General features: G+C 40.4%; 1 protein-coding gene across 2 annotated transcripts in view; it reads left to right on the forward strand.

Annotated features, from left to right (window-relative positions):
- The window catches only part of SLC7A11 (solute carrier family 7 member 11), a 63,661-nt gene that overhangs the window by 9,925 nt on the left and 31,950 nt on the right, over positions 1-21,786 (forward strand). For both annotated transcript variants that reach the window (XM_054283829.1, XM_054283827.1), the window contains 3 exons: positions 6,679-6,804; positions 9,547-9,646; positions 12,627-12,671. In XM_054283829.1, coding sequence (XP_054139804.1) covers positions 6,679-6,804; positions 9,547-9,646; positions 12,627-12,671 — 271 coding nt within the window. The remainder of the gene's footprint in view (positions 1-6,678; positions 6,805-9,546; positions 9,647-12,626; positions 12,672-21,786) is intronic.

Below are 21,786 nucleotides of genomic sequence, written 5' to 3' on the forward strand. Positions count from 1 at the left end.
ATTATTTGCAGTATGTTCTACAGTGGAGTTTCATTTGTAGTAGTTCTTAGAACTTGTGCTGCAATTAACCCCAAGGATCCCAGAGTGTCTGAATGTTATCCTTGTGTGGTAAGAATCATGCTGTGGTGGTAATTGCTACAAATGTTTGGTGTTGGGCATGTAGGCAGAGTGACAGGTAAGATTAGGGTGCTGAGCTGAACAGACACTTTGGAGCTCTGGAGATCTTGTAATCCAATATAACGGCGCAAAAAGTAGTGTTTGTTTCCACTTCAAATTTTAAGTTAATCAGAAGGTGAAATGACTTGCCTTTTTCTTACCCATGCCAGGTCCCTTTTCCTTCCTTGCCTGATGAGAGAGCAGAGGTTGTGTATTTGTCTTTATTGCATGGGGAAAGGCAGTGAGATGCACCACTGAACTCTGTCCTTGGCTGAAAGTTTTACCTTGTCATTTCTCATTGTACTAGAAAGGAGAGGGAGAAATTTTGAAAAATCTTCACGTGATCCCCTGATGCCAAACACAATCAGTGCTATCTAAATTTCTTACAGATATTTGTCAAAACTGGCCTTAAAATCTCCAGCATGGGAGTTTCCTCACTGGCATTGTAGCCCAGTTTTTTTGGTCCTTGTCACAGTACAGCTTTTCTCTTTCCTTTTTTGTTGTTCTGCCCACCTGTATCTCCACTGATGCATCTGAAGCCTATTATTGAAAGGGTGACTGAGGGGGATGCAACCAGGATTATGCTGAGGAGTAACAAATACTATTGCTTCTCTACCAGCTGCCAAAAAATATTTCTTATAGGGGGCTAGAGCCATTTTGCTCCCCACCTCTGTGCCTCTTCAGTGAAAAAGGAAAGAGTGCAAAGGAGATGTAGATCAGATGAAAGTTAAAATGCAACTACTGGTCACAGTGACATTTAAAAAATCCCTTGTCCTGGCTTTATTATTTATTGGAAAAAGACATATGCTGGGCACAAAATTCCCCTCAAAATCACCTGTTCAGAGCAATCTTGAACAATCTGTAAAAACAAATTTTCTGTTCCACAATATGCTCCTTTAATTTTTAGTTGTCTTTATTATGGTTTTTCTCTTTTTACCATGACCAACCAACCAAAATGTCCAAACATTTCAATGTCTCTGTAGAGAGAAGGATGCTTGTGTGGAGTCTCTATTCAGATGCCACAGCTTTCTGAACCTCTGAGCAAAACCTTCCTGTTCTTTTCAAACTTATAAATCACTTAAATTCACTTGGTGTTTCTTAAGCAAGTCTTCACAAGGAGAAAAACCTAGATCAAATACTGGATATGCAGATCTCAATTTGTCAGTCTGCCATAAACTTTTTCTCAACTCGGTTAATTAACTGTATGTGAAAGAGGAGCAGATGTCTCAGAGATTTTTATTACACTATACATTTCACAGGCTCATAGAATGGTTTAGGTTGGAAAGGATGTTAAAGATCACCCTGTCATGGGAAGGGACATTTCCTACTAGATCAGGTTGCTCAAAGCCCCATCCAACCTGGCCTTGAACTCTTCCAGAGACAGGATCTAATTACTACAATTTTATGAAAATAAATGGCCAGCTAGAGGAGAGAGAAGCTGGATGTGCTCCTGCACAGGGAAGGACAGCTGAAGAAAATGCAGGGAGGAGATTAGCCCTTCTAACTCCCTGCTTTGTTCCAGCAGGCCAAAATAGCTCCAGGACACAAAGCAAAGGGAGGTTGCCAACCTTTGTTCTGATGCTGAAGGTAGTCTTTTTAGGAGAAAGAGTTTAAAACTCATTTACCTCTTGAAGTGAAAGCTGATAAACTGCTCCATATTTGTTGCTTCTTGACATGAAGCAACACCCTGTCACCATGCCTATCATTGCAAAAAAGTCCCTATATTCATATATTGCTTTGTTTGTATCTATTAATTCTTTTTCTAATGGGAAACTTAAATATAATGGTAACAGGAAGGGATAAATTGGACTGTGCAAAGGTATCAAACTCTTCTATCAATATGCAGCCTGAATAGGAACTGAGCCTTTTCCAAACTTTTCACATGGCCTCCATGTCAGGAAGCAGATAAACAGGTTTCAGCCACTAAAAACTGCGAGACTGAAAACCACTCACTAACAACTCACATGAGTTCTTGCACTAATTCATACGTGTATTTTGGACATTTTACACTGCAATAATATATAATTTCCCCTCTTTTCTTTCTTTTTTTTTCTTTTGAGAAGTCTGCTAGCAAACTCAAATACCCCAAATTTTGTTAGAGCTAAAGTTATGCTTGAAAACTGTGGTTGGCTGTAGGTCTATCAGTGCTTGCTGGCAAATGCTTTAGTCCCAGGTTTTATTGGTGCCTACGTGTGTCTATAATTAGATGCCTTTTTTCCCCTCATCATGGCAGATGTTGCAGATGCCACTCTCTACTGCTGACAGTCTTCAGACAAACAGTTTACATTAAAATATCTCTTGGCTTGTAGGGATCTGCTCTGATATTCTCTTGCAGATATGCTCTGATAGGCGCTCTTGTGCTTCCTGTGACTTTTAATTGGCTCATTAGGGTCTGCAAATTGAGGGTATTTTTTGGCATTTTTTGAATGCCTTGACCCTAAAAGTCTGACAAGTTATGGGAGAGCATTTTCTTGGTCTCCTGCTGAGGCAATGGTACATATATTCTGAAAAGTAGGCCAGGATGTAATGCTCACTGCTGCTTCTCCCATTAGATTTTGTTATCTGTCTGTAGCTGTGCCTGTGGAAGGGAAGAGATTGTAAAAAACATGCTTGGTGTTTCCATTGTGTTTGATTGTTCATGTACCCCATTTTGTTCTCCCTCCACACTACGCTTGGTTAGGATTCATCTTAGCAAGGTGTTTAGTTTAGGTAATTTCATGTGCTCCCCATACAGTGGGGAAAGAGGAAAGAGGAACTTCCTGAAGGTAAACTATCTCAGCTGGGATAGGCATCTCGCAGAGGTATTGTTATTCATCCTCTGGAGCTAACTGTCTCTTCATTGAGATTGCAGCCATGCTCAATGCCTGACTTTTAGTTAGAAAAGTTAGACCTGAGCCCTCCTTTCACTTCCCCTTTTCTGAGAAACTGCTCCTTCTGATATTTGCTGTGATCCTTTATCAAAGTGTCTGCAATCAGCTTCTCTAAATATCTCCAATAGGCCCTATTCTGAAGAGAGGTGTTGACTGATGGCCATAGTCCCAGAATATAATGTCCTTCCTGAGCCCTGGCACAGCTGTCATCATCTTTTTTTGCTTTTTAGCAGCTTTCTTCATGACTTCACTTCCCCATTGCCTTTCACTACCCAGTTGCTCACACAATCAGTACTATGGTACTGGTGTAAGTCCCACATTTCTAGACAAGTGTCATGCACACAGAACCCTTAACACTGAATATTTTATTAAAAAATACTACTACTATTATTATTATTAGTCTACAATAAAAAATAATGCATTTATATTATGTAGTATTATATGATAAAGAAGACTGTAAACTCCTACAGCCTAAAAAGTGCAATAAAATAAAATTAAAAAAAAAAAAGGCCTCAAATTTTCTAAGCATTTGTAAGCACTTAAGTCTCAGCTCTTCAGCCTGAATTACTACTATTGCAGTCCTTCAGCTCTGCACTTACTCTTGTGAAGGACTACCAAAGGACATTTTTATCAAGGGATTTTTTACAAGAGACTTATTCACAAATAAGGACGCAGTGATAGGTGTCCTGGTTTAAGCCAGGTTAGTGTTAATTTCTTCTCAGTAGCTCTTACAGGGCTGTGTTTTGGATTTGGAATGAGAATGGTGTTGGTAACACAGTGATGTTTTGGTTTTTTGCTAAGTCCAGTTTACCCATAGTCAAGGACATTTTTCCCTGCCTCCATGTTCTGCCAGTGAGGAGGTTCACAAAAGAAACTGGGAGGGAGCATAGCCAGGACAGGTGATTACCAAAAGGATATTCCACACCACAGAGCATCATGCCTGATATATAAACTGGGAGGATTTAAATGAAAACGCATCTGATCAGGGTTTGGGAATAGGGGTTCTGGCTCTGTTCAGTGGGTGGTGAGCAATTGTATTGGACAGCACTTGCTTTTTTTCCTTTTTGTTGTTGTTGTTATTTATTATTATTATTATTATTAGTAGTAGTAGTATTAGTATTATTAGTATTACTTGTATTATTTGTATTATTTGTATTATTTCTGTGTTTTACTTTGTTTTCGATTATTAAACTGCTCTTTTCTCAACCCACCTGTTTTACTTTGATTCTCCGCCTCATTCCAGTGGTGGATGCAGGGAGAAAGGGGGGAATTGAGCAAGCTGCTGCCACGTTTAATTTCCATTTGGGCTTAAACCGTGACAACAGGATGAGGGGAAATGGCTTCATGCTGGAAAAGGGCTGGTTTAGATTAGATATATGGAAGAAATTTTTCTGATGTCCCTGGTAAGACACTGGCTCAGGTTGTCCAGAGAAGTTGTGGCTGACCCATTCCCGAAGTGTTTGAGGCCATGCCATCCAGAAACCTTCTCATATGTGTATCAGGAAGGTAAAACCAGTGCATCAGAAAACCTGGAGAAGCTCTCCCCACTCGTGTTACCTACTCTGACCTGTGTGAGGTTGACAGACTGATTGCTGCAGTCAGCTTGAACTCTGAGTAAACTGGGTATCAAATTGCAGATTCTCTTACACAAAAAAACTCCTCCTTGGCATTTTCTTGTGCTCTGGTCCATGCCTGGGTTTCACTTTCTACAGAAGAAAAGTATTGTATCCTGAGTCTTCCAGGAAAATTAAAATAAGATAGTGCTTGACTACTGCACTAGATTTTTCTAACTTAAGCATTTTTGTTCAAATGAATATTTTAAATATATTTTGCTTAAATAACAGTTGTTAGTCTTTGTTGGTCTTACTGGTAATCAGGCCTCAGGGAAAGAAGGGGAAACTCAAAGAGCGCTAATATTAGTCAGCAACCTAAAGGAATCTTTCAAAATTTAAATGAGTCAAGATATGTCAGTGTAATATTGGAACAACAGAGTAATGAATCAGGCCCTGGGATTTTCTGTTGCCTGTCAAATATAGGTATACAAAGAATTAATAAGCAAAATAAAAAAAAAAAGTGTCTGGGTCTCTCAAGACAGTCTCAAGTGAAACATTGCATGTTTGGGTCTCAACTGAAATGTTGCAAAGTCCAAGCAATTTTTTTGTGACTTCAGAAGACTTCAGCTCTGAAGTATGGTGAGATACAAAACTGAGTAAAGATTTTGATCTCCAAGATCCTTTCTGGTGAAAAAATTATGTTAGGTGGTGTTGCGAGTATATATTGACTTGTAAATTGCTCATTGGAGAGTGGAACTGTATCTCCCAAATAAAAATTCTAGAGAAATACTTTTTTTTTCCCCCTGTCATTTTTATTTTATTAAAAATATATGAAAAATACATTGGGATCCAGATTACATGGAATTTTTTTCCCGGTTCCATTAAACTCAAATTACTTTCAGTTGAAATGAGAAGATTTTAAAATATTTTTTAACCTCGCTGGTGAAGAGAAACTGTATAAAATAAAAGACTTGAGATAAATCAGTGGGGTTTTTTTCCAGAAAGCCTGTGCCATGCCAGATTTACAGTGCTAGCTCCTACAAACTAGCAAATTGTGCTTTTTGTGTCTTGAGATGTGTGATGTGGCTGATGATTTACACAAACTGCTGCTCTTGAGAGAGCTTGAGTTACAGGAGGATTGAGTTGAGGAGCTACTTCATTAGCTCCACATGATGGCAAGAAAGAGAGGAACATGCTTGACCATGTTTACCTGGAACAGCAGGGGAAAGAGATTTTTCGTCTAGTAAAATGGCTCCCATCTTCCATTCTTTAGTAAAATTTTTGTTTTTAATCTCTAAACTCCTTCTGTTTAAGTAATCTAGAATAAGTGGCACTAAAATGACAAGACCTGCCCTCCTCCTGTCAGTCAGTGCTGTAGGAAATGCTAGAGGACGCTGTACCTGACCTAGAAGGAGATGCAAGCTGACCAGGCAGGATGTAAATATCCTTTTCACTGATCTCTCCACATGCTGGAGAGCTGCAGAGCTGGGCTTTGTTTTCAAGAAGTAAAAGCTCTCTGTTTCTTCACTGATTCCTAGCAAAGGTGGGCACAGTACTTACACTCTGACCCTCCTGCTTCTCTGGTGGTACAGCAAAAAGGGGGGAGAACATGGAAAAGAGGACCAGAGGTAAAGCAGCTACAAATTTATGTGTGGCCTAAATGAGGGTGAGAAAGTTCAATATGGTTATTAATTGTTGTTTATGAAAAATACAAATGTCTACTGAAAGCAGCACTGACAAAGAAATCTGGAATGACAAGAGTTGGGCAATTAATTTCTTTCATCTGAAGAAGTGTCCTGGCAGCCAGGTGTCTATCAGCAGCTGACAATTCTGGGTCAATGAAGCTGCAGTTTGGTGTGGAGGATGTCAGGCAGAGAAGGGACAGAAGGATGGTCAGTGCAGTGGGTGAGGCACAGGGGCTCAGCTCAAGCCTTTGTTGCAGTACCTCGAAGGGAGAAGGGGGAGGACAAGAGCTGGAGAGGGTTATCAGGGTGTATTTCCTTTAATGCATCAGGATCTGTTGTTTGTGTGACCTCTCTGCTGGCAAAGAATTTTGTGACAATTATTTCTTTCTGACTTTTCTTTTTCCCCCCTCACAGCACTGGTGATGGTCCTGAATAGCACAAGTGTCAGCTGGAGCGCCCGCATTCAGATGTTCCTTACCTTTTGTAAGCTTGTAGCAATTCTGATAATTATAGTCCCTGGAGTTATCCAGCTAATTAAAGGTATGAAATGAAAAGTAAATGCTTTTAAAGAGCTTTTATCTTTACCCTCAGCAGTCTTTCCCCACCTGCCTCCACCACATAATGCTTATAGCAGCAAAATCTCTTAATTAGTCTGTGCTTGCTTAACTGAGGCTCTGTACTGTCATGTCATTGATAAGAAGTGGAACTAACACTGGGATGAAATGGTATTTCCTTCAGCATGCCAATGAGACTATTCCAATCAGATTTGCTTTTCCAAGGAGCAAATGGACTGCTCTTCTGGAATCTGTCTTTGGCCTGAACTTTGTGAAAGGGGCAGGGTGGGATTTAAAGGCAGGTAGATGCCCATGCATCTCCCCAGAGCACATGCCTAGCCCAGGCAGGATGGCTGCTCTGGCTGTGCTAGTCCCTAGTCATGGTACATGTGTGTGTGTGTGGTGCTAGAGGGGGCCCCCATTCACAGAACCACACAATCACATGGTGGTTTGGGTTGGAAGGGACCTTAAAGATCATCTAGTTCAAACCCTCTGCCATGGCAGAGATGTCTTCCACCAGGCCATGTTTTTCAAAGGCCCATCCAAAGCCTTGAACACTTTCAGAGCATCCTGGGTTGCTTCTCTGGACAATCTGTTCCAGTGCCTCATCACTGTCCCGGGGCAGATTTTTTCCTAACACGTAATCTAAACCTGCCCTCTGTCAATTTACAGCTATTTCCCCTTGTCCTGTCACTACATGCCCTTGTAAAGGCCCTCTTTTCACTGACAGGTGCTCAGCTACCTGTACAGACTTTCCCATCCCAGCCCTCTGAGCAGCAGGTGTGAGATGGTGACAAGCCCTGGGTCACCCTCCCTCAACAACCACAGAGAGCACCAGCAGCCATGCAGCGCACAGGGGCCAGAGCAAGGAGCCCTCTTGAGTGTGTTGGTGGCAGATTTTATCCAACAAAAACTGTCACAGTTTTGGGCTATGCCCCACCCAAGTGAAGAGCGCAGTGTTAGTCTGTGCAGTGAGCTCAGTTTCTCAGGGACAGGAGGCTCTCTGTGGTTAATATAGACTCTGAAATAAAAGTGTTCCTGTGTGGCACTCTGCTGATTCACTATTTTTGTTTTCTTGTTTTTCACTTTCTTTCTGGCACTTGCAATGTCGTTGCGTCCCTGTATTTGTATAGGTTTAGAGCAAATTTGGGGAAGAATTTCTTAAAGGACTTCTGGTGGGAAAAGCAGATCTAATCGGCCCCTCCCCGCAACTGGTCCGGGAGGAAAAAATACTTCTTTGGAGAAAGGTGGAAAAAACCTATTTATTAAACAATAAAACTAAAACAATATCAAACAATGAGACTTCTTGCCACTCCAAAAGCAATGACAAACTGAGAAAGTCCCTCCCCGGGTTGCAGCTGAGCTCACTCAGTCTCTGGTCACTCCCTCAGTGCTGGCAATGTCGCAGGCCAGGCCCGGCCCGGTGGGCCTCAGGTGCAGCTGCTGGTGCTCCCCTGGGTGCTCGGGCCAGAGCAGGTTAAACAGCTCCAAAGAAAAGGGAAAAAACACAGTCCAGGGAACTCCTTTGCCTCAGCTAGCTAAACTAACTAAAAGCAAAGGAGAGCTCTGTCCTGCTGTCCGTCTGCAGACAACGCAGTCCAGGAGGAGGAATGTGGGGGAGTGAGAGCAGTGTCTGGAGGAAAAAAACCTGCACTTCTCTCCCCCCTTCACTCTTTGCAATAAGTCTTAAAGGTGCAAAACTTACTATTCAGCATAAACAGAACAAGACGATTGGGGATAAAAGCACCATACAGCCAACCCAGGACAGTCTCGCACGTGACATATGAAATGTGTAAAATTTCTCTCTGTTCCCATCCACCCCACTTTTTCTAGACCTTTGGAGCAGGTCAAACCTGCTCCAACCCCTGGGGGTTGTTGCCCTGAAGTAGCTCAGCTAAGTGTCCCTGATTCTCCACTGGGACCTTCTTCTGGCCACAGTTTCTCCCTTAACCGAAAAGCCTCTGCTTCAATGGGGATTTTGACTGAGGGCTTAGCAAAACCAGACCAAAGGGTAGAGGAATTGACTCATTGCTAATTTAAATCTGAATTAATTAAGTTTCTTCCTGCTCCATATTTGTGGAGGATCATTGCTTCTCAGGAAATTTGGGATATGGTAGGGACATTTTACAAACCATAAAGTGCTTTGTAAATGAATGAGAGCATAACAAAAGTGTTCCACATTTGCATTTATAGATATATAGATAATTCTTACTCGATGTAATATTAATACAGTATTGATTATCATGGTTGGGGGTTACTAAACTCATTTTTCAATGGTAGAAATTTCTAGGATTTTGGATTTATTTATCTTATAAATGTTTCTTCTGAATGAAAAGCCAGCAAAGTGCCTTCTGATTAAAATGTTGAACAAGTGAAATTTTCCACATCAAAAACTACTGAGCTCATTCTGCTCTTTCATGTTGATGTAAGTCACTGCTGGAAATGACAGAGCAGTGAGTGTCATCAAGCTCAGCATGCTTTGAAATAAACTAATAGGCCAAATTCTCCTATTGCATGAATACAGATTCCACAAAGCCTTTTACAGATTATGGCTGTGAGGGTTGGGTCAGAATTTAAGGTCAAGGGGCAGAACTTCATGTCAGTGAACTGTTGGGTGATTAAATGATGTTAAATAAATGTTCCATGATGTGTTATATATATATATTTTTTTTTAACTATTTATGACCAAAGAGCTCATTTTTCAACATTTTTGTTGTTGATTTTGCAGGAGAAACACAGCACTTTAAAAATGCCTTTGCAGGGAATGATGCCAGTGTTATGGGATTACCACTTGCTTTCTATTCAGGAATGTATGCCTATTCAGGCTGGTAAGTGGATGAAACTTATATGTGTTTGTCCTGAAAAAAAACCACTAATGTGCTTTAACAAAGCTATTTATTTATATGAAGCAATGAGTAGAACATTCTACATCTTTTGCCAGGCTACATCATACAGCTAGGGTAGTTGTCATCACTTTTCCATATGCTCAGTGGTGATTGTGCAAGCAGCTCTGGAGGGGAAAGATTTTTCTTTTTCAGTGTATAATATATAAACATGCACCGACCACCACAATAATCACAGAAAGGAATATTCTTCATTTTTTCATTAAATATTTTAATAAAAGGATAAAAGTACAAATGAAGCTTCAATTTTTTTTGAGAAGTCAGTAATTTTATAAAAAACAAATCTATGATTCTGTTGCAAAATGGCCCTTAGCCTTGCTTTCTAAGAGCAGTATTTGACAAGTAAGAAACAATGAGATTGGTATGGGCCACAAAACAGAATAAAAATCTTTAGATTTTTAAACTTCTTGGTCTGAGAGATCTGGACCATACTTAAAAGAAGTGCAGCTGGCTTCCACAAAAGTCAGGTGCGATTGACTGTGAGCAAAGGCATGAGAATCTACCTTCAGGTATCCTGCTTAGAACTTTCAAGTCCTTTCTCTCTTTTCCCTCCAAAGTACACAGCAGCTGGTTTGAAAGGTGCTGCCTCTTTTGGAATCTGCCTTTACAATTTACTCATGCTCCTCGGGGCTCTGCATTGTGCAGTGCCAAAGGGCTTTAGCAGCAGCAGCCTGGGGGGAAGGAAGCAGACTGCAGCGCACAGAGTGGGCTTATTTTGAGATAGCTTTGTCTGCAGGCCTTCCCTTTGCTCCCCATAGCCTCACAGGCGGCCAAGTCCTTTACCTTGCGCAAAAAAAGCAAAGCGAGGGCTGCAAGATAAGGGGTTTATTTATTTAATGTGAAAGGACAATGGGCCGGGCATTGGAGTTCTCTGCCCATCTGTAACTCCCCGGTTGCAGGAGCATTATAAATGTGCACACTGAAGTATGAACAGAACTTTATATACTAAATGGCAGCAGGGGAAGAAACCCAAGAGAGTCCAAAGCCTTTATCTGAGATAGACATGTAAGAAAAGAGCCTGGCATTTTGAAGCCTCAAAGAAATGGAATTGATTTTGTGGAGAATCTCTACTTTTTTCCCCCTCTCTCCTATAACTGACTCTGTCTCTCATATCCATTCATGTGATGGTTTCTCACTTTTTAAATATTAACCTAAGTTTTTGTATGAAAGCAATTTAAAAAGCTCGTTATTATTATTATTCAGAATTTCTTTCCTGCAAAATGCTTAATCAAAAATACTGTTATTCTGTTGCTTCTTTCCCATTTTTCACATAACCGTTCAAAGCCTTGCAATAAAAATTACCTTTTTTCCCCTTTACACCTTCTGACTTTTATTTCAAGGTCCTTATTTGCTACTTATAAAAGAAATTAGCAGGAAAATGACCTAATTTGGCTAGTGGTTCTTCCCTGCTGTCTATTTTCCTTTGTTATCAACTAAAATTCATCACCTCATCACGAGGAGCAGACCATTAAGTGGAGTGGCAATATCCTTGCACTATCAGTTTCATGGGGCTAAATCAATGCAATTAGCTGAATATGAAGGCGTGTTGAAAGTGTTGGTGATGTGTCCTGGGATGCAGGCAGAATTTTATGCATAGCTCACAAGACTGTTAAATTTTAACTGTTAACTCTTAAAGATACAGCTTTGAAGGAAAGAAAAGCAGTATCTCTTCTGTGTGTGGGTTCATCCTGCCAAGAGCAAGTGTAGACTATGGGGTATGTAAAATGTTGGCTGAAAATGTGGAGAAAAGAATGCGAGGAAACATGCCTTTGCACCAATAAAAGGACTGATGCTGGGCTATCACAGAAGGGTTTGGCTTGAAAGGGACCTTAAAGATAATTTTGTTCCAATCCCCCTGCCAAGGATAGGGATACTTCCCACCAGACCAGAGTGCTAAAAGCCCTGTGCAACCTGACCTTGAACACTTCCAGGGATGGGGCATCCACAGCTTCCTTGGGCAACCAGTTCCAGTGCTCCAGCACCCTCACTGGAAAGACTTTCCTCCGTATATCTAACCTAAATCTTCTTCTGTGCTCTATGCACTAGAAAGTTTAAAAACAAGTACTGATGTTTTTGCACAAGGTGACAAAGAATTTCTTGCACAGTCACAAAATCACTATTTTTAAAAAGCCACGTTAACTTGTTCTGCTAACCCAGTTCTGCTCCAAGATGGGACAAATCTCCCAGATTTCCTGCCAGCTTGGTCACCAGTGGTTTATTCACAGCAGCAGTGCTGGCTCAGGTGCCATTTGTCTTTCTGCACAAGATCAGAAGACGAGCATAGGTGCTGTACTGACTGCTCTGTTTGATTAGACAAGATCTGACTTTGGGCCTGTCTCTGAGCCAGGCACAATTGTGTTCCAGGCAGGCACAGACTGAGTGCTAATAAATGTAGAACAGAGGGTTCAGTGGCCTTGGGGCTTGTGGTAGCTTTGCATGCAGGGCTGTGCCTGGTGAGCAGCTCCTATGAATTCCCATACAGAGCTCTCCCTTGAATGCTGCTGGAATGTGATCAGAGTGCAGCCTGTGCTGGATAAAAGGCAGCAAGCACAAATGGAATATAAAGCTTGAAGTGTGCATGTGTGTGCGTATGTATGGAATTAGGGTAAACCATTAACTGTGTAGTATGCTCAGGGGGAAAAAAAAATAATTACACACTGACTGTACATAGTCACTGTCTTTTTCTTCTCCTGCTTTGCTGTCTTTTCTGAGAATTCCCTTCCTGAGCGTGAGGATAAGGGAAGGTTAAATATCCCTCTCTCCTTAATCCAAACATGGGCCTGCAAAGCCTACTGTAGTTAACAGCAGTGCTTAACTAAAATCATCTTCTTGATTCTTAGTGAAAGAAATACAGAATAAAAGTATAGGAATAAATCTTATCATACATTTTATAACTATTTTCTAGGTTTTACCTCAATTTTGTCACCGAAGAAGTGGAAAACCCTGAAAAGTACGTACTTAATGTTTTGCTTGACTTTTGAGAAACGTTGTAAAAGTAGTGATCTTCAAAGTTCTGTATGCTGGTCAAGCTGCTTGCCTTCCAGCAGATTTGGTATCTGTTTGAATTGCAACTGCTCGAAAATTTGCTATTTTTGGTCTGTTGTGACCTTATTATGTATTCTGCTTTTATCTGCACTGAAAGAGTGGCTGGTTTAGTGTATTCCAGGATTAAGTGGATCTGTCTCTAGGGCTCTGGTTCTCCCCCTCAGGATACAAGTAACTATCAGCGGCTCCTTTCAGTGGAAGCTACTGATATCCTGCCAGGGAAATCTTGCCCAAGAAACTTATCTGCTGCAATATTTGTCAGTTTTGCTGTGTTAAATATTAATGAAATACTTAGTTCTACTTGCTCTAGATGTCTCAGAAATGCAGGATCTTGAATACATGCCACAAAGCATCCAATCTAATTAAACTGAACAGGGGATATGGGTTTCCAGTCAGAGCTGAATAGTCCCACATCACCTGCCTGTAAAACATGGAAAGTTGTCCTGTTAGGGAGAGTTTGATTTGTCCCATCTATTTTGGTAGATGTGTTTTGGTACATGGGGCCAGTAATAAAAGGCTACTAACTTTTTCTAAAAGTTAAAGAAAATGTGCCTTTCCAGATCAATTTCTTTCCTCGAGGAAAAGAAGCTATTTACTTGACAAAGAAATTAATGGCTAAATTTTCTTAGATTTTTAAAATAAGATAGCTGGCTGGGTACCAAATTGCTTATTGTTTTAAAAGGACCCTCAGCACTGTGCACTCAGATGATATGAATCTGAGACATAGAGGGAAAGAAAACCCCAAGCCATTGACTGGGAGCATCCAGAAGAGTTTTGTTGGTTTCTTCAAAGTCTGAACCAAATCTGGTGCTATTTCAGAGGCCTGAAATTATAAGAAAATGGATGATAAAACATGAGGCTGTTAGAAACACTGGCAGATTTCCATTGTTTCAGTGACTTTGGGACGTGTTGTGTTTTAGCAGACTCTTTGATGTGATCTAGATATGTAGAGTGAGAATTGTGTGACCGGAATCTGAGACCAGGTAGAAAATACTGCATTAATATTTGTGAATAATCATTATGACAGATATCTATATACAAATAAGTTTTTCACTAGTAATCTTCAGTTCTGATAAGATGCCATTTTAGGAGCTGTGGTTTAGTAAACATGACTCTGGATGTATTTAAAATGTGTAGATGTGGCACTTGGGGACATGGTTTAGTGATGGACTTGGCAGTGCTGGTTTCATGGTTAGACTCAGTGGTCTTAGAGTTCTTTTCAAACCTGAAGGCTTCTGTGCTTTTAAGGCATTTGTATCAGTGGAGAGCTGTTGCAGATATCTTTTCATGAAAATCTTTTCCTTAGGATTTTTCCTCCTGAGAAGCTGGGAGCCCTCAGGAACAAAATGTAAACATTGATCATCTGCTGCTGTGGAATGCAACAGGTGCATCTGTGATTGGCCCATGTTGGATGTTTGTAATTAATGGCCAATCACAGTCAGCTGGCTCAGACTCTCTGTCCGAGCCACAAACCTTTGTTATCATTCTTTGCTATTCTATTCTTAGCTAGCCTTCTGATGAAATCCTTTCTTCTATTCTTTTAGTATAGTTTTAATGTAATATATATCATAAAATAATAAATCAAGCCTTCTGAAACATGGAGTCAGATCCTCATCTCTTCCCTCAGCCTGAGACCCCTGTGAACACCGTCAAAAAGAGCAGCTGGCTAAAGATTCCCAGGCTTGGGACACACATGAACTCAAGCTGGATGATCTAGGGTTTAACTACCAAGGATCTGTTCTCTTTATAAAATCATGAGGGACAGACACTAAAACCAAAAGACAACCTACAGATTTTTTTTTTTTTTTACTTTTAAAAGATTGTTGTGTCACAGACTGATTTTAAATGTGAAACTAAATGTAGCTGTGAAGGGATTCTGGTCCAAGACATCTAGCTCTTCAGGAAATTCTGGGGAGATAGGTTAGGAGCCAGAGTCTTGGTGGTATGATTAAATTCAGGTAGAAGCAATAAAATTTGTAAATTATCATGTGGTTACCACCAATACCGTGTGATCTTTTTAAACGTGCAGATGTCTACACCCTTTGTGACTTTTCAAACAACTTCTGTGTCTGCGGTTCTTTTAACTGGAATTCTTGGTAATTTTCATTATAGCTATTTTTACATCTGTTGAGTTTTTTGTGACTGAAGTCAGAGGAATGCCTATTTTTGAACATTTTGCTCTCTGCTGCATAGGACAGAAAAGCATAGCTCCTCTCTCTTTTAAAAGCTAAGCACCCCTCAAAGCATGATATATCTCTGCTAAGAGAAATGGTGCTGGTTCAATTATGATGATGTTTTTCCATTGCAGCTAGGATGTGAGGGAAGAAGACTGTCTTTTCCCATCTCAGGAGAACTTCTCTGTACTCCAGGTTGTCTTTGGAGATCTGCTGAAGTTATGTGTGCTGCTAGTGAGGATGTAGGACTGGAGGGTAAACCATGTAACGTGGCTGATTTAGTGTATTCCAGGATGGCACTGGAAAAAAAACCACCTCAATATTACATGTGCAATGTTATCACAAGACTCTTGAAACTTCCCTTCATCACTCTTCCTCTTGAGGCTGCACTTTGAGAGGATGAGTGGATGCCCAGTTTTTACAATCTCCATGCTAAGGTATAATATAGACTAGAAGAGAGTGGGATATTAAAAATTGCTAAATAAGTGGCAGGTGATGGTGGGGCAAATGGATTGTTACTGTCTATGGTGACAGAGACCTCTGTACCACCTGTAAGTGGGGATTCTGGACTCCCTTGAGCTGAAATAAGCAATTCAATGACACATTTGGAACATATTTTTTATTTGGTTGTCACCTGTGAATGGGTCTGTTGGAAAGATGTCCTGAACCACGGGCTGTTCCACCATGGTTCCCAAAGCTACAGGGCAAGAGAATAGTGTGGATTAATCTCAGTGGCAGCTGTCTCAGCTCCCACTAAACCCAATGCAAATGTTAGATGAGCCACAGATTATTCTGCTGTTGTAGGCATTTATTAATGCCTATTAATAAATGGCATTAACTGCCTTTTTTTTTTTTTTAACCTAAAATGCTGTCTTTCACTCTTCCTGTGAGCATTATGTTAAAGGTTGCACTGAGCAACCTGGTCTAGGGGAAGGTATCCCTGCCCATGGGCAGGGGGCTTGGAGCTACAACTTCAAGTTCCCTCCCAACCCAAACTATTCTGTGATTCTACTGTATGGTACTTCTGTTGGTATGATGCTGCTGATTTTAAAAAGGAAGAGGAAAGTACAGGCTTGGACCACTTAGAGCTTGTAACACATCCAGATGTGCAATTTGTAATGTTTTTCAATGGTTAGGATGGATGCAAATTACTTACAGCAAAGGAGGTGAGCATAGTGAGGTCTTCTGCCCTGCAGCTGTCAAAGTAAATGTTTGCCTGAGAATCAGTCACAGTTGTGCATTTCCAGATGTGCAACAGCTTTGGAAGCAGCTGAGGTGAATGATCAGCTCCATGCCCATGTGAACCAGCAGGCTGCAAACCCCCAGTGAATGTACCAAGGGGACGTGCCAGGTTTACAGCAGAGGGATGGCAGGAATGCTCTAGCAGAGAGTGGGGATGGGGCTTTGAGCAGCTTGGCCCAGTGGAAGGTGTCCCCACCTATGGCAACAAGATTGGAACAAGATGATCTTTAATGTCCCTTCCAACCCAAAACATTCTTTGGTGGTGGGCCCTAGAATATATCCTGAGATGTGTTGGAAGGTGGAAGCATCTGCTATTAGACTTTAAGTTTCCCAGACAGGGATTGCATTTCTTTCTGTGGTATATGGCACCAGGGAGACCCTTTGGAATATGGCATGTGTTGTTGGGAATGCAGGAGAGAGGCAGGGAAAGGGGGATGCTTGTGCTCTTGGCCAGTCCCCTCTGTGCTCCAAGCAGCTGTTTGTAGAGGCAGGAAGGGCTTTGGAGGCTGTGGGAATCTGTAGAGGTGCAGCTGCCTGCCCAGGTGCAATAAATTCCACACTTAGGTCTATAAGTAGGATAAATACTCTGGGTCTGAGACACTGGGGTGGTGAGGCAATACAAAACCCTAGAGAGGGAGAGCAGAAACAGAGGGAATGAGCAAAGCGGGAGCAAGGAGATCAAGCATCCTTGACAGTACAGAAGGAAGAACAGAAACACTTTAAAAAAAATCTCAAAGTGATCGTCGTTACTTTTTGAACAGAGTTTTGGAAGTAGTGTTGAATTCTCACTTTGGAAATGCCCCTGTTCCTTCTTTTGTGTAAGGACATTATTATAACCCCAATTATCATAGGATGTAAAAGTAGCTGTTTCTGTCTCTTACTAAACCCCTTTTTGATGTCTCATTTTTAAGCCTGAACTCCTTTCTTTATTCCTCTTTGTTCAAATGCTTCTCTCCTTCTCTCATGCAGCTATTAGTAGCACCCGAAGAAACACAAAGTTAATGTGTATTTTAGAAGGAGCTGGGGTTGCAGTCTTAATATACAATTTTTAAAAATAGCCTGAAATAATTTTAGTATCAAGAATATGTGGAACAACATTAAAGTGTGACAACAAATTTCTTTTCCTTTTTTTGAAAATTATGCTTTGCATGTACAGGCTGGGTCAATAGCAATTGTTGTTTCAAATAAAATACCTAAATAATTCTTGAAGCAGAACTTCACCAAAACAAACTGGTGCAGCCACATCACCTGCAGCTTTGATCTTTTTGATTTCTTACACTATAAGGATCAGTCTCAAACTGAGGTCTTATTGTTAAATAATAGGTGAATGAAGGAACAGCCAGGTCTCTGAGGGAGTTTGTCACCTGAAAATTGATAGGAGCCATGTTTTCTGGAGCAGGAAACTTTTAGGAGTAGAAATCATGCATGAACCTCCAGACTAATTTCTTGTACATAGTCTTTGATCTCATCCGTATCCATGAGCACCCACTTGTCACAGACATCTTTTATGGAAAATCCTTTCCTTAGGATTTTTCCTCCTGAGAAGCTGGGAGGCCTCAGGAACAAAATGCAAACATTGATTATCTGTTGCTGTGGAATGCAACAGGTGCATCTGTGATTGGCCCATGTTGGATGTTTGTAATTAATGGCCAATCACAGTCAGCTGGCTTGGACAGAGAGCCAAGCCACAAACCTTTGTTATCATTCTTTCTTTTTTGATTCTTAGCCAGCCTTCTGATGAAGCCCTTTCTTCTATTCTTTTAGTATAGTTTTAATGTAATATATATCATAAAATAATAAATCAAGCCTTCTAAAATGTGGAGTCAGGTCCTCATCTCTTCCCTCAGCCTGAGATCCCTGTGAAAACCGTTACACCCACTATGTACTCTCAAGAAACAGGCTGAGTTTTTTCAATCAAGACCCTGAAAGCAGCTCATGCCTGAAGAGCACTTCCCTCTTCCCTCCCTAGGCAGAGCACTGCAGGATCAGTGCTATAGTTCATCAAGAATTCTGGCAGCCTCCAGAGGAGAAGATTAACACAGAAGTGTTTTCACATCACAGCAACACTTTCAGAGCCCTGTCAAAGTCAGAGCCAGGTTGTGTCAGATGCTGGCCAAAGTGAATCCCACTTTAACAAAATTGTGCTCCATCCTCACTATGAGTAGATGATTGGCCTGAATTCTTCAAGTTGTGAAGATTAGGCTTGTGTTGGAAGAGAGAGAAAATATTGTTTCACTTTAAGGGGAGGGAAACTTAGACTCAGATTCCTTACTGACTTCAAGGCTGTCTGCCATCAAGTGGGCAGCTTGAGAGAGATGTTAATTTATGGCTCTTGTTTTACTAAATAATTTTATTTATTTGGCAGTGTAGGTTTTTGTTGGTGTTGTTGAACTTAGGGAATATTTTTCATTTAGTGGACAAAAATAATAGAATTTCAAAGGATGTGGATTCTGAAAACATTTTACAGCATAGATTACTTTGCAGTTGCAGTTAAGCACAGCTGCTATTTGGCATAATCCTTTCTTTTGTCTCTCTATCTCTTATCTTTTTTTTTTTTCCATTTCTCTCCTTCACCTTCACCCCCACCCCCCACCCCCCACCCCCCTGCCTTATTGAACCATTTCATTTGCAAATATTTCATTTTTGTTTGTAAAATAACTTTGGTCCAGCCCAGGCAATGTATCACTGTTTAAAAAATTACACAGTGCAAAGAACATATTATTGAGATGTATAGTGTTTATAAGTGTAGTCTCAGATTGATAAATCATGTCTTGTGCTGTTGAAAAACCAAGAAATGAATTGCTTTGCTATGACCTTGGTGTCTGAGACCAGTCAGTTTGTCTATTAGATTTTTCCACTTTCTTCTCACTTCATTTATTCCTTCTTTTCCAAAATACCAAGAAACAGTAGCTGTATAGCAAGCCACCTGAGCTTGATATCATCAGACATTTTATAAAATCAGGCTATCAAAATGTTTGATAAAATCTCTTTTTATACTGTTTTTAAATAATGTGAATGTCATGTCTAGCTAATGTGTGCCGCCCATTCATTCTAATTATAGAGTCAACTTTGCGTCTATGAGGACTGAGTGAGAGAAATAAAATATTAGGGGTGTGTTCTTCAATCTGTCTGAGAATTATAGAGATGCAGATGGATCTGCATGGGACCCATCCCCATGGGAGGGGAATGGTGGCTGAGATGCTACAACTCTTCCAGCTCCCTTGTTATTTGTGGCCGTCTGATTTTGGCACTTCTCATTAAAACGCAGCCCCCTGACAAAGTCAGTCAGAAACTTGAATTGCACTGTTGCTCATTGTCAATCTAACCACTGATTAGGGATCAGATTCCCAGTAAGCAAAAGAGTAAAAAAACCTTTTCAGTGTTAATTGAGAGGATGCAAACCTTTGATATTTCTGCCTCTCTGCTTCTTATAGTTTTTGGTTGTTATTTTATAATTTAATGACAAGATTTACTCTGAAGAGGAATATTAATATCACTACTCTTAGACTCTTGAAAGGTTTATCTGCTTGGAGCTTGAAATCTTTCTTGTATCATTATATTCTGCTTATTCCTGAAAGATACATTTGACTTCAATTCATTTTCTTCATGTCAAGCTAGAGTGCCAAATATTCAGTGCAGAAGTTATAGGATTACATTGTGATATTTGACCTGAAGATAATGAAAAGAGACAAATGCTAATCTTTCCAGTATTTTGTAAAGCCCATTTGCTCATGTGAATCCATCAGATTACCTTAAAGGGAAAACCACGTCTGTTAAGTGAGCATTTGCATTTTTTCCTCTATATATTATTTATGTCTTGGTAGATTTTTTGCACTTGAATACTCATTCTTCATCATAACCCTAATTAGCCTCCCCCCAGCTATTTCTGTGTCTCTTTAATACAAGTTTTATACTTTCTAAATTTGACTATATCTAACAGCATTGCAGTCTGCCTAAATTCTTTCAGTTATCTGGGAGGCACCTCAGATGAGGTGTCCGAACCTGGTGAATTCAACAACAATTTCTGCAGTTTATTTTTGCCCTCTGTAAGTGATAAAATTGTGTTTTCACATCTAGAAAATCCTTTAATGGGGAGCTGAATCTGCCAAATAAAGAAAAATTAATTTACTAGCTCAAATCTACTTTCAGGAAACCAAGCATGAGTTTTGCTATTTGTAAAATGTATGAAAAACATTTAATTAAGAATGCGATTCAGTAGTATTTGTGTGTGTTTGAGAGGGACAAATAGACAATTACTAGCTCTCAGGGGAGCTGACTCACCAGCTGTTCTTAATAAAATGATCTTTACTTTTGCTTTCTCACTAATCTTATTGGCTCCTTACTATGACTCACATCTTCAGCTCATTAATTATTGTTTCTTTTAGAAATTACTAATAACTCATTTCTGAAACTAAGTATTTCAGTCTTGGATGCATGATTTCTGACATCTCAGTATGGGAACAAACTTTTCTCCCTTCATAAATTTATTTTATTCTTTTTAGTTGGAGGATGGTGCTCTTGCTGGAAGTTGGAAATTCACTTATGAGCGGGACTCAACTATCCTGAGTTGCTTTGCCTTTTATTTATATTCTTTCTTCACTCTTAGTTTGGGAGATTTTAGACCAGGCTTCTCAGGGCCCCCTCCAACCTTGCCTTGGATACTCCTGAGTTCTGGCTCCAACATTTCCTTTCTTCACTCTTGCACTAGTTTGAAAGCAAATCAGTAAGAGACTCCACATCAGATCTACAATTTAATAGGAAAATTAAAATAAATGAAAAAAAATGGCTTAACCTGACAGAGTGAGGATACAACCTGACACGCTGTGGGTCAGGGTGTTGGCAGCAGTCCCATTAAATGGTGGCTGCAGCCCTCCTGCAGTGACAGGTGTGGTTCTGTTGGAGCAGGGATCCTGTAGAAAGGTCTGGTCTTCCTCTGACCATCCAGTGGTGTTTATGTAGCTCTTGTCCTCTGGGAATCCAATAGATAAGGCTATTAAGGTTTGTGGTGCTCCAAATCTCAGATTATATGCAGTTAGGAATTCTTGGCTCCTCCCCTTGGGCGGAGCCTCTCACAATGGGATGGTGTAATTTTAAGAGTAATTCAGTGAAGCTTGATGGCCCATTAACAGAAGATATCCCCTGGAGTTATCAGGCATGAGTCATGGGAGAGATAAAGAACACTGCCCCAGCTGATTTTAACAAGTGGTCATAGAATACATACATACTTTTGGTTACATTTTACATTGTAACCTAAGATTACTCTCCATCCCACCCCTCAGGAGATGTGCCATAAATGGCCTAATCTTGACAATCTGTTGGATCTGCTGACAAAATGTGATTGAGTTTCATGTGATAGATGCAAATGATTCAAGGGTTGCAACTTGCTTGTGAGCCCTAATTGGGTTCTGTCTGTGATAGGACTTGTTGGGGGTCACTGAATTCACAAAATACTTCCAACCAGAGTAAGAAGGAAAACTGTGATTTTAACTGTGTTACCAGCTTGAGGTAAAAATGGGGAAAGATTCAGAATGGAATTGGATGGTAACCCAAGCTGTGGTTAAAGTCCAAATAATTGGTTTCTTTCTTTTTTTTTGTTAACTTCAA

Source organism: Melozone crissalis, unplaced genomic scaffold, assembly GCF_028551555.1.
Source record: "Melozone crissalis strain CALT ecotype California unplaced genomic scaffold, PUWL_Pcris_2 ptg000039l_1, whole genome shotgun sequence".
NCBI lineage: Eukaryota > Metazoa > Chordata > Aves > Passeriformes > Passerellidae > Melozone > Melozone crissalis.